This window comes from Jaculus jaculus, chromosome 12, assembly GCF_020740685.1.
Source record: "Jaculus jaculus isolate mJacJac1 chromosome 12, mJacJac1.mat.Y.cur, whole genome shotgun sequence".
Lineage (NCBI taxonomy): Eukaryota > Metazoa > Chordata > Mammalia > Rodentia > Dipodidae > Jaculus > Jaculus jaculus.
Window position 1 is genome coordinate 34,008,095 of NC_059113.1, and position 13,074 is coordinate 34,021,168.

General features: G+C 47.1%; 1 protein-coding gene across 2 annotated transcripts; it reads left to right on the forward strand.

The window, feature by feature from the left end:
• Positions 1 to 9,946: 9,946 nt before the first annotated feature.
• On the forward strand, positions 9,947 to 12,568 carry Ubb (ubiquitin B). 2 transcript variants are annotated; one of them, XM_045131639.1, is made up of 2 exons: positions 9,947 to 10,102; positions 11,049 to 12,568. In XM_045131639.1, exon 2 carries the CDS (start codon positions 11,055 to 11,057, stop codon positions 12,426 to 12,428), a length of 1,374 nt encoding a protein of 457 aa, XP_044987574.1. In that variant the 5' UTR covers positions 9,947 to 10,102; positions 11,049 to 11,054; the 3' UTR covers positions 12,429 to 12,568. The 2 variants fall into 2 exon arrangements, with proteins under 2 accessions (XP_044987574.1, XP_044987575.1); XM_045131640.1 differs by having other exon boundaries at positions 9,978 to 10,130.
• The last annotated feature ends 506 nt before the right edge of the window (positions 12,569 to 13,074 follow it).

Sequence of the window (13,074 nt, forward strand, 5' to 3'; positions counted from 1 at the left end):
AGATCAGCCTGGGCTAGAGTGAGACCCTACCTTGAAAAAAAATAAAAAAGAAATAAAAAAAAAAAGAAAGCCAGGCGTGGTGGCGCACACCTTTAATCCCAGCACTCGGGAGGCAGAAGTAGGAGGATGGCTGAGTTCAAGGCCACCCTGAGACTACATAGTGAATTCCAGATCAACCTGAGCTACAGTGAGACCTTGCCTCAAAAAACCAATAAATAAATAAATAATAAAAAGACAAACAAGCCAAAAAAAAAAAAAGATATGATCCTTCAGGTCAGACATTATCTCATTCATGGCTGCCTAGAGCCATACTTGGCACAGAGAAAACACTCAGTAAATATCTGTTGGCAGAGTGGCATACTCCTGATCATACCAACCAACACTGCTTGGAGAAGGACTTGACAATCCCCACCCCGACCCCACCACACACCATACAGAACAGTGACCCTTTTGTTGCAAGGGGGCATCTTCCTTGCCCAAGCAGACACATCTAGATCCAGCCTGTGTCCACAGCCCTTGTATGGCTCCTGGAGAGGTGGCGCCTCACTTTCCATTCCTAGGCACAAATTGAATGGTGAGGTCATGGTGGGCTCAAACACGCTGTCTGCAGTGCTGAGAACATAAAGAACCTTGATGACTGACTGGGGGAACAAGTGTGAGGCAGAGAGCAATGGGAGGCTGAGAGAAGGCTCTAGAAATGCAAAAGGGCCTCGTCACCAAAGTAAAACCGGAGGGGGCGGGCAGGGACTGGGTGGACTTGAGGAGGCTGTAGAGATGCATCTGTGGTCACAATGGTCAAAGGCACTTGCTTGCAAAGCCTGCTGGTCCAAGTTCAATTCCCCGGTACCTATGTAAAGACAGACATGTAAACTGACACAAGTAACTGGAGTTCCTTTGGAATGGCAAAAGGCTCTCTCTCTCTTCTTTTTGTTTTTCTCAAATAAATAAATAGATAAATAAATACATTTTTAAACAGGGCGTTCAGGTCTCAGAGTGACCTGATGGTAAAGGGCAATAATGAGCAAGGTGCTCCCAGAAATAAAACCAAATGTTAATTATTAAACAGCAATTGCAAGTTGACAACAGAAATGTGGTCCAGGAGAGCACCAGAACAGGATGCCCTGTAAATGTCTGTTTAAGCCAAAGACTTCTGAGAACCAACAAACACAGGAACAGCTTTAAAAACACTGTGTAAAGCAGGGCGTGGTGGTGCATGCCTTTAATCCCAGCACTCAGGAGACAGAGGTAGGAGGATCACCGTGAGTTTGAGGCCACCTTGAGACTCCATAGTGAATTCTAGGTCAGCCTGGGTTAGAGTGAAACCCTACCTTGAAAAACAAAACACAAAACAAACAAACAAACAAACAAAACACTGTGTAAGTCCTCCTTTTGTAAGAAAAATTGCCTTTATATGGGAAATCTACTTTTGGAAAAGGTTTCCTTTCCCAGTATGAGGAAGACGATGTGTAGGCACTAGTCAAGTGTCTTTTCAGAATTTGTAAGAAGTGGTCTGGGGAGATAACTCTGTAGTTAAAGGTACTTGCTTGCAAAGCTAGCCAGCTTGAGTTGGCATGGGTTCATTTCCCCAGTATTCACATAAAGCCAAATGCACAAATTAGTGCATGTGCCTGGTGCTTATTCTCAGCAGCAACAGGCTCTGGCATGCCCATCTCTCTCTCACTCTCAAATAAATATATTAGAAAAAAAGTAAGAGGGTTTTTTTTTAAAAAGATTTTATTTTTATTTATTTATTAGGGACAGAGAAAGGGAGAGAGAGAGAGAGAGAGAGAGGGAGGGAGAGGGAAAGAATGGGTGCACCAGGGCCTCCAGCCACTGCAAATGAACTGCAGACGTATACGTCACCATATGCATTTGGCTTTCGTGGGACCTGGAGAAGCAAACTGGGGCAGGCATGCACCTTAACTGCTAAGCCATCTCTCCAGCCCTTTTTTTTTGTTTTGTTTTTTTGAGGCAGAGTTTTACTCTACCTCAGGCTGACTTGGAATGTAGTCTCAGGGTGGCCTGGAACTCATAGTGATCCTCCTACCTCTGCCTCCCAAGTGCTGGGATTAATGGCATGTGCCACCATGCGCACCTTTGTAAGAGGCAATTTAATCAGTTTTTCCATAATCACAATATTTGTCTACTTTTTTTTTAATTTTTTTTTTATTTAAGAGCGACAGACACAGAGAGAAAGACAGATAGAGGGAGAGAAAGAATGGGCGCGCCAGGGCTTCCAGCCTCTGCAAATGAATTCCAGACGCGTGCGCCCCCTTGTTCATCTGGCTAACGTGGGACCTGGGGAACCAAGCCTCGAACCGGGGTCCTTAGGCTTCACAGGCAAGCACTTAACCGCTAAGCCATCTCTCCAGCCCTACTTTTAATTTATTTATTTGCAAGCAGAGTGGGAGAAAGATCAAAGAAAGACAGACACAGAGAAAATGGGCACGCCAGGGCCTCTAGCTACTGCAAACAAACTCCAGATGCATGTGTCCCTTGTGCATCTGGCTTATGTGGGTACTGAGGAATAGAACCTGGGTCCTTTAGCTTCTCAGGCAAATGCCTTAATCACTAAGCCATTTCTCCAGCCCTATTTTTATTTTTTTAAAGTTTTTAAATTTTTTTTAATTTTCTTTTTTTGGGGTAGGGTCTCACTTTAGCTCAGGCTGACCTGGAATTCACTGTGTAGTCTCAGGGTGGCCTCAAACTTATGGTGATCCTCCTACCTCTGCCTCCCAAGTGCTAGGATTAAAGCCATATACTTAAAGATTTATTTTTATTTATTTATTTATTTATTAGACACAGAGAGTAGGGGCGAGAGAGAAGGAATGGGCATGCTGGGGCCTCTAGTCACTGCAAACTCCAGATGCATGTGCCACCATGGGCATCTGGCTTACATGGGACCTGGATAATTGAACCTAGGTTCTTAGGCTTCACAGGCATGTGACTTAACTACTAAGCCATCTCTCCAGCCTTGTCTACTTTTTAAAATATATTTTTATTTTTATTTACTAGAGAGAGAGAGTGTGTGTGTGAGCCTTCTGCCCCACACGTGAACTGCAGATACATGTGCCTCTTTGTACAGCTGTCTTTACATGCCTCATGTTGCAGTCAGCTTCACAATGCTGGGATGAACATCCAAACCAGACATAGTTTATGTGAGGAAGAAACTTATTTGAAGCTTACAGGTCTCCAAGAGAAGTTCCATAATGGTGGAAGAGGCTAGCCTCTTTTCACAGATTCAAGCAGAAGGAAACCATCACCAAAATAGGCAGTACCACAGCAACCCCAAACAGCAAACAGCCAGAAACTAAGCAGAGACGAAACTGTTCTGCATATATTTAGGCTGGAAGTCATATCTGCCCAGAAACACACTTTAGGGGTGGGCCCCCAGGATGTACCCAAAGTGACATCTCTTCCAGCCAGGTGGCTGAAAATCCAAGTTACAAGCTTTAGTAATGTATGTCTATTTGGGGATATGCATTCAAACTACCATACATGGGTACTGGGGACAGAGCCCAGGACATCAGGCTTTGCAAGCAATCTAAGCAATCTCTCCAGTACCATTCTTAAAAAAATGTTTGTTTTTTTTTTTTTTTTTTTTTTTGAGAGAGAGAGTGATAGAAAGAGAGGAAGAGAACAGGCATGGCAGGGTCTCTTGCAGCTGCAAATGAACTCTAGATGGATGTGCCACTTTGTGTGTTTGGTTTAATGTGAGTACTGGGGAGTAGAACTCAGGCTGTCAAGCTTTGCAAGCAAACACTTTAAAAATATTCTATGTTTTTTATTTATTTGAGAGAGAAAGGCAGAGAGAGAGAGAGAGAGAGAGAGAGAGAGAGAGAGAGAGAGAGAAAGAGAGAGAGAGAGAGAAAGAGGGAGAGAATGGATTGCTAGGGCCTTCAGCCACTACAACCAAACTCCAGATGCATGTGGCCCCTTGTGCATCTGTCTTATGTGGGTACTGGGGAATCAAATGTGGGTCCTTTGGCTTTGAAGGAAAGTGTCTTAACCACTAAGCAATCTCTGCAGCACAGCAAGCAAGCGTTTTTAACTTCTGAGCCATCACTCCAGCCTTACTCTTTTTTTTCTGTCCCCCACCCCCTGCCGAGGTAGGCTCTCACTCTAGTCCATGTTGGCCTTGAACTCACAGCAATCCTCCTACCTCTGCCTCCCAAGTGCTGGGATTAAAGATGTGCGCCACCACGCCTGTTTTTTTTTTTTAATTAAAATATTTTATTTACTTGAGGGGAGGGTAGATAGAAAGGGCATGCCAGGGTCTCTGCAAATAAACTCCAGATGTATGCGCCTCTTTGTGCATATGGCTTATGTGGATTCTGGGAATCGAACCTGGGGGCTTAACTGGTAACCCACCTCTCCAGTCCCTTGTTTTTCATTTTGTTTGTTTTTATTATTTTTATTTATTTATTTATTGAAAAAGTCCATAATTATAGATAATAACCCATGGTAATTCCCTTTCTCCCCTGTTTTTTTTCTTTTTTTGTCAAGGTAGAGTCTTGCTCTGGCCCAGGCTGACTGGAATTCACTCTGTAGTCTCAGGTTAAACTCACAGTGATCCTCCTACCTCAGCCTCACAAATGCTGGGATTAAAGAGAATGTACTGCCATGTTTGGGAGAAGGAGAAAAGGAGAAGGAAAAAAGAAAGGAAGAACTATATGTCGTCTAACTTACAGGACTGTAAGGTCCTACTGTCAGTCTTACTTAATAATGAGCCTAAGCTTGGTGTGGTGGCGCACGCCTTTATCTCAGCATTCGGGAGGCAGAGGTAGGAGGATCACTGTGAGTTCAAGGCCACCCTGAGACTACAGAGTGAATTTCAGGTCAGCCTGGGCTAAAGTGAGACCCTACCTCAAAAAACAAAACAAAACAAAAAAGCTGCTGCACTTGTGTGGAAGGTTCTACAAGGCCAAGTGACTGAACATCATGATTATGGGGAGTCAAAATGTTGCAAACCAGTTTTCTGGACATTCAGAATGTTAAAGTGAAGGACGTGGTGAGTCCTCTGGTGCAAAATTCCAGTATTTCTTAGGGTCGTCTATGATCAATCATGCTGACAACATTGGAAATAAAAGTCTGTGTGTCACCTCTGTCAAGGATGACTGCCTGCTGCTGGTGTGAGTGACATGGAGATGGCCACAGTCACTGTGTGGCCACTGGTTCTGTGATGGTAGAATCTTTCATCTCGACTTTATTTATATATTTATATTTTAATTTTTTTGGTTTTCTGAAGTAGAGTCTCACTCTAGCCCAGGCTGACTTGGAATTCACTCTGTATTCTCAGGGTGGCTTTGAACTCATGACAATCCTCCTATCTCTGCCTCCCAAGTGCTGGGATTAAAGATGTGTGCCACCACGCCCGGCTCGGCTTTATTTTTATTTATTTAATGATTGAGAGAGAAAAAGAGAGAGTGAGAGAGACAGAATTGGTATACCAGGGCCTCTAGCCACTACAGTCAAACTCTAGACACATGCACCACTTTGTGCACATGCATCACCTTGTGTCTGGCTTACATGGGTTCTAGGGAGTCAAACCTGGGTCCTTAGGCTTTGCAGGCAAGTTCCTTAACCACTAACCCATCTCTCTAGCCCTCATCTCTCCTTTACTGTTTACTGTCACCCCTGCATTATCTTCAACAATAAAATCTACCTAATCTTTTCTTCAGTACTACCTCATTGTTGACTTACCACTGCTGATGGGCCTTCTTTTTATCTTTCTTTTCTTTTTTTTTGGGGTAATGTAGTTTCTTTTTTTTTTTTTCCAAGTGTTTTGAGGTAGGGTTTTGCTGTAGCCCAGGCTGACCTGGCATTCACTCTGTAATGGCCGGGTGGCCTCAAACACCCAGCAATCCTCCTATGTCTGCCTCCCAAGTGCTGGGATTAAAGGCGTGTGCCACCATGCTCGGCTCAAGCCTTCTCTCTTAGCTCTGGTTTACGTTTCTTTTTTTGCTTGTGTGGGTGCACATGCAGTGTGTGTGTGTGTGTGTGTGTGTGTGCATGTGTAATATGGTATGTGGTGTATGCACATGTATACCCTTGTGGTGCCCCATGTCCTTGCCTGCAGGGTCGCTCCCCTAAAGTGGTCAGAGTGGAACATCAGGTCCATCTTGTCCATTGTTTTCCCGCCTGGAGTCTCCTTTTGCACTGATTCTGGGACTTGCAGGGCTCCCTTGGTTCTCAGGTCTTGGGTCTCTGGTAGTACTGGGGTTGCAGGCATGTGCAGCCATCCCAGAGGTTTATATGGATGCTGGGGAATCAAACTCAAGTGCTCTCTGGCCCTCATGCTTGCATAACACGTGCTCTTACTTGCTGAGCCATCTCTCCAGCCCTTTCATGTGTCAACATTTTGAGACAGGGTCAAACTCTAGGCTATCTAATCAAATAACACAGACTGGCCTCAAACTCCTGGCAATCCTTGTGCACTAACATTCCAAGTGCTGGGAGTATTGGGATGAGCCACTTCACTTCACTTCAACATTAAAGGCATGGGCCACCATGTCAGCTGCTTCAACATTTCTAAATATTCAATCTGGGAGATAGTTCAGCAAGTCAAGAGTGCTTGCTTTGGGGGCTGGAGAGATGGCTTAGTGATTAAAGTGTCTGCCTGCAAAGCCAAAGGATCCCAGTTTGATTCTCCAGGACCCACATAGGCCAGATATACAAGGGGGAACACGCATCTGGAGTTTGTTTGCAGTGGCTGGAGGCCCTGGTGTGCCCATTCTCTCTCTCTCTCTCATATAAATAAATAAATAAATAAATAATAAAATATATTTTAAAAGAGTGCTTGTTCTTGGGGCTGAAAGATGTCTCAACAGCTAAAGGCACTTGACTGAAAAGCCTGGCAGTCTGGGTTCAATTCCCCAGCCACCCACTTAAAGCTGGATGCACACACACAAAATTCGTAAGTCATAAGTGTCTCTAGAATACTTTCATGGTTACAGTAGTGCACATCTGTGATTCCACAGGTGAGAGGTGGAGGTAGAAGGATCATGAATTCAAAGATAGCCTTGGCTACATACTGAGTCCACCACCAGTACATGACACCTTATCTCAAACTATCAAAACCTGATGTCAGGAAAACAAAAGCTTTTTTTTTTTTAAACAAAGCATTTATAAATTTATTTATTTGAGAGAGACAGAAAGAGAAAGAGGCAGAGAGAATGAGAGAGAGAGAGAGAGAGAGAGAGATAGATAGATAGATAGATAGATAGATAGATAATGAATGGGTGCACCAGGGCCTCCAACTGCTGCAAACTCCAGATGCATGCAACACCTTTGTGCATCTGGCTTATAAGAGTACTGGAGAGAATTGAACCTAGGTCCTTAGGTTTTGTAGGCAAAGTGCCTTAATTGTTAAGTCATCTCTCTAGCCCGAGTTCTCCATTTTTAAAAAATTATTTGCATGTGTACATCTTGTTGCAAAAGAACACCAGAAGCATATGTCCAGCTATGTGGTTACTGGGGAATCAAACCTGGGCTGACAGACTTTGTAATCAAGTGCCTGTAACACTGAGCAATCTCTCCAGCTTTCACACTTTTTGTTTGTTTGTTTGTTGTTTTGTTTTTGGAGGTAGGGTCTGAGTCTAGCCCAGGCTGACCTGGAATTCACTATGTAGTCTCAGGGTGGCCTCGAACTGATGGCTGTTCTCCTACTTCTGTCTACAAAGTGCTGGGATTAAGTGCAGTGCACCATAATGCCCGCCAAATAAAATCACTTAGAATCTGTTTGGTTTCTCTTTAGTTTTTTCAGGAACTGTATAGGCAAAAACCATCTGTCTAAAGCCACTAAATGTCTTCCCCCGCCCCCAGCATCAGGGTTAAAGGCACACCCCACTCTCTTCTTACAGGGATTCAGTTGTAGTCCTCACACTTGAGCAAGGGCTTTTATACACTGGACCATCTCCCCAGCCCTAATTGTCCACTTCTTCAATTAATTTACAGATTTCCTTGTAAAATTACAAGAAACGATATATTAACAACATTTTTATTATGAAGTCATCTTGTTTCCTTGGGGGAGGGAACCTGTACGCCTTCCTTTCGAAAACATTTTCTGTGTTTAGGTACCTACATGACCTACTTTGGGAAAACAACAAATCAGGAAGCACTATGACTAAGTTCCGGGCGAGGGCTAGAACTTACTCCAGTGACGTCACCACACCAGTCACGAGATCCGCGTTCTATCTCGCTCAACCAGCCCATCACAATGTATGACTCAGGAAGTGCTGCTGCTTGGGGAAACAAGTTTCTAATCACATAAGGCTCACGGAAACGAAACAAAAACAAACTTCCTAAGCTACTCGTTCAAAAACTTTGAAATCACTTCCCAAATTAAACTCTTTCCACTTGTTCCTTATTCTAAACAGTACACCTCGTTTTTATGTCATTTTAAAGTTACCTGGATGTTATTTCTTCCTTTTTTTTTTTTTTTTTCTTTTAAGGTAAGGGTCTCCCTGTGGCCTAGAATGACCATAATCTCACTCTGTAGTCCCAGGCTGGCCTTGAACTCAGAAGTGATCCTCCCCTTGGGGGCTCGGATTGAAGGCGTGAGCCAAACCCGGCTGCCTTTTGTCGTCTTGTTTTCGAGGCAGGCCCTCGCTCTCGCCTTGCCTGACCTGGAAGTCAGGGGCGACCCTCCTTCCTCACGCCGGGCTTTGTCGTTCCGAGGCTAGGCTGGACCCCATGAACTAGCTGCGGAGCTGGGAGAGGGGTCAGAAGCTCGCTGGGCTTGGATGTCTCGTCAACAGCGCCGCTCAGCCACCTAGGAAGGGCTGGGGGGGGGCTTTGGGTGGTGCAAGGCATGCAACCCGGATAGTCTTAACGAAAGCCTCAGGAGTTAATGGCCTTTTCCTGAACGCAGCTTATCTAAATCTGCGCTTCTTCTAGACCAACGAAGGCTGGTAGCTCAAGAAAACAGCAATTTCCGCGGTTCCTTCCACCCCCATGACTGCGCACGAAACCCTGATCTAAACGTATCGCGGGAGACAGCGACCACACCCAGGGAGGGCCAGGGTCACTGCAATTTTGTTTTATTTATTTATTTGTATACTAAGCCCTTGGGCGGCAGAGGTACTCGTCTCCTGCGGGTCGAAGAAGCCCGAGGACGAGGGAGGTGCAGGCACCGCTGGGCGTCCCCGGGGAGCCTCGGGCAGGCCCGGAGGAGCGAGCAGTATGGCCGCGGAGCAACAATAAAAAGCAGCCTGGCCCGGCGTGGTGGCGCACGCCTTTAATCCCAGCACTCGGGAGGCAGAAGTAGGAGGCTCGCTGTGAGTTCGAGGCCACACTGAGACTCCATAGTGAATTCCAGGTCAGCTTAGGCGACAGCGAGACCCTACCTTGAAAAAAATAAAAACAAAAGGAGCCAGGGGGAGCGCTCCGCGGGCGCGGGCGGGAAAACAGCAGCGCGCCGCCCCCTTCCGCCCTCCCGCCGCAACCTGACCCCCTCCAGACACTAAAACCCTCAACGGCAAAAACGGGTGGGAAACCAACGGCAAAAGACCTCCCCCACCCTTCCTCCACCTCCGACCGGAAACACCCCTCTTGGGGCATGCGCACTTGGTGACTTGAGAATGTCGTTAAACCGTCCCTAGCCCCTAGCCCAGCAACAGCAGAACCGCCGCCCGTCTCGCTCCAATCAGAGCCGGCCTCGCCTTGTTACGCTTCAACCAATCAGCGTCGGCCTCTCAAGGAAATTTCCAGAGCTTTCCAGGGTGGGCCCTTGAGCCGGATTCATCCGCCGGCTGATTTTTTCCCCCCCCAATCTCTATTCATAAAAGAGAAGATAGATTGCCTGGAGAAAAGGATAATTAATTCCTATACATCTTCTCTGTAGGGAGTTGAGGAATTTGAGGCTCGGTTGAAAAGCCCATCGGCCGTTGCGGGAGGTGAGGCCGCGCGGACTACTTTCAGCGGCGCACGGATACAGAGGCGACGTAGCAGTGATCAGTCAGCCAGCCACGCTGCATAAATCTGGGCTCCGCCGGATCGCGGCGGTTAGTGACGCGTTGTTTCTCGGGGAGCTGTCTTCTCTGCAGTTTTTGTGTTCCCGGACAAGTTCAGCCAGCTGCCGTGTGTTTTCCTTCGTTAACGGGTACGGGCCTGCGGCGGTGGAAATCTTGGTGTGTGAGTGGAGAAAGGGGTCTGAAGGAAAGAGCTCCGGCGGGCTGCGGCAGGCTGGGTGGGGGATGGGCGGGCGGGCGCGGGTACGTGACGCGGCGGCGCGGCTCAGGCCTTCCCGGAAGCGCGGGCCTTGCTTGCGTGCGCCGAGCCCGAGTGGGCCGGCGCCCGCTCCCGCGCCGGGGAGCTTAACGGACCTGATTCCATCGCGGTTATTTCAGAGGGGGAAGGCCAGAAAAAGGTACTCCTGGGATTTTGGCAACCTTTTTGTCTGATTTTTGAGGTCTAGTCCAGGGTGGCCTCGAACTCACGGCTCTGCCTTCCGAGGGCTGGGATTAAAGGCGGGCGCCACCACGCACTCCCCCTTTTTTTTTCCCTTAGGAAACTATTTCTACGTGGTCTAGTTTGTGGGAGCAAGTTCCTCAGTATCAGGAATTGCGTATTAAGAAGTTCTTGGCTTCTAAATAGCTCGGGATTGGGATAATTGCGGATGGAGAACTTTATAAAATAGTGAAGAAGCCATCTTGGCTTTTTGGATTTTTATTTTATTTAGCTTCGGCAGGATGTTAGTCAGGTTTTTTCTCAGTCAAGGCGATCTTCCTGAGAGTTCACATCAAAGCCATAGGACATCACGATCGGCCATTTTGTGGTTGTGGTGGTTCCCCCCCACACACAGTGGGGTTTTCAGCGATCCACTTACCTCTGCTTCCCGAGTCCTAGGATTAAAGGAGTGCGCCACCAAGCCTGGCTTATTTTGTTTTAAATGGCCGTTTTGGAATTACTAGTTTGGAACCATAACTAAGCCGATTTTGTTGAAGTGAATACTGGCAGGAGTCTTAAGCCATTCTGTGGGGATAGAACTGTCGTCAAGTTTTTATTGCACATTAAACGTAAATAACCTTTCCGTTTTTAAACTGTAGGTCAAAATGCAGATCTTCGTGAAAACCCTGACCGGCAAGACCATCACTCTGGAAGTAGAGCCCAGCGACACCATCGAGAACGTGAAGGCCAAGATCCAGGACAAGGAAGGCATCCCCCCTGACCAGCAGCGTCTCATCTTCGCCGGCAAGCAGCTGGAAGATGGCCGCACTCTTTCTGATTACAACATCCAGAAAGAGTCCACCCTGCACCTGGTACTGCGCCTGAGGGGTGGCATGCAAATCTTCGTGAAGACCCTGACCGGCAAGACCATCACCCTGGAAGTAGAGCCCAGCGACACCATCGAGAACGTAAAGGCTAAGATCCAGGACAAGGAAGGCATCCCCCCTGACCAGCAGCGTCTCATCTTCGCTGGCAAGCAGTTGGAAGATGGCCGCACTCTTTCTGATTACAACATCCAGAAAGAGTCCACCCTGCACCTGGTCCTCCGTCTGAGGGGTGGCATGCAGATCTTCGTGAAGACCCTGACCGGCAAGACCATCACTCTGGAAGTAGAGCCCAGCGACACCATCGAGAACGTGAAGGCCAAGATCCAGGACAAGGAAGGCATCCCCCCTGACCAGCAGCGTCTCATCTTCGCTGGCAAGCAGCTGGAAGATGGCCGCACTCTTTCTGATTACAACATCCAGAAAGAGTCCACCCTGCACCTGGTACTGCGCCTGAGGGGTGGCATGCAGATCTTCGTGAAGACCCTGACCGGCAAGACCATCACCCTGGAAGTAGAGCCCAGCGACACCATCGAGAACGTGAAGGCCAAGATCCAGGACAAGGAAGGCATCCCCCCTGACCAGCAGCGTCTCATCTTCGCCGGCAAGCAGCTGGAAGATGGCCGCACTCTTTCTGATTACAACATCCAGAAAGAGTCCACCCTGCACCTGGTACTGCGCCTGAGGGGTGGCATGCAGATCTTCGTGAAGACCCTGACCGGCAAGACCATCACTCTGGAAGTAGAGCCCAGCGACACCATCGAGAACGTGAAGGCCAAGATCCAGGACAAGGAAGGCATCCCCCCTGACCAGCAGCGTCTCATCTTCGCCGGCAAGCAGCTGGAAGATGGCCGCACTCTTTCTGATTACAACATCCAGAAAGAGTCCACCCTGCACCTGGTACTGCGCCTGAGGGGTGGCATGCAGATCTTCGTGAAGACCCTGACCGGCAAGACCATCACCCTGGAAGTAGAGCCCAGCGACACCATCGAGAACGTGAAGGCCAAGATCCAGGACAAGGAAGGCATCCCCCCTGACCAGCAGCGTCTCATCTTCGCTGGCAAGCAGCTGGAAGATGGCCGCACTCTTTCTGATTACAACATCCAGAAAGAGTCCACCCTGCACCTGGTCCTCCGTCTTAGGGGTGGCTGTTAATTCTCTAGTCCATTCCCAGTGGTCAAGGATGGCATTACTCTGCACTAGCCATTTACCCCAATTTAAGTTTAGAAATTACCAGTTTCAACAATAGCTGAATCTGTGTTCAAAATGTTAATAAAGGTTTTGTTGCATGATAAGCATATATTGTGTCGTGAAATTCTGTAGCATGGGAGTCAACTATGGGCACTTTTTACAGGTTGTTGGCATTGAAAAGTAAGCAATTTGGAAAATGGAAGTTTTTTTTCCCAGCTGAAAACATTGTTCAAAGCAGAGGACCCTGTTGGCTGAGCTGCTTGAATGGTAAGTACTGTTGGTCATCTTGGGTTGTGCATTTTAGTGTAAATGCACTGGAATGAGTGGATGAGTAACCTAAGCTTTGGTTAGTGCTAAATCTCTGGCCAGGACTACAACTGGGGAGGTGGTACTGAAAAGATTAAGTCCTTGGAATTAAGTAAATATTTGCCGTTGGAGCATTAATTAGCTTACTGTATAAACCCAAGATTTTTTAGTCTATGAATCAATTCTGAATGGGACTCCTGCAGTCTCACTATTCGTGGTTCTCAAAAAGCTAGAAACACATTTTGCCAACTAAGTGATTTTTTTTTATTTTTTAAGCTTATCTTCAGACTGAGAAGTGTGTGCA

What these genes read in the sequence shown, in the direction of transcription:
- Ubb (XM_045131639.1), top strand. Translation starts at nt 11,055, where the DNA reads ATGCAGATCTTCGTGAAAACCCTGACCGGCAAGACCATCACTCTGGAA.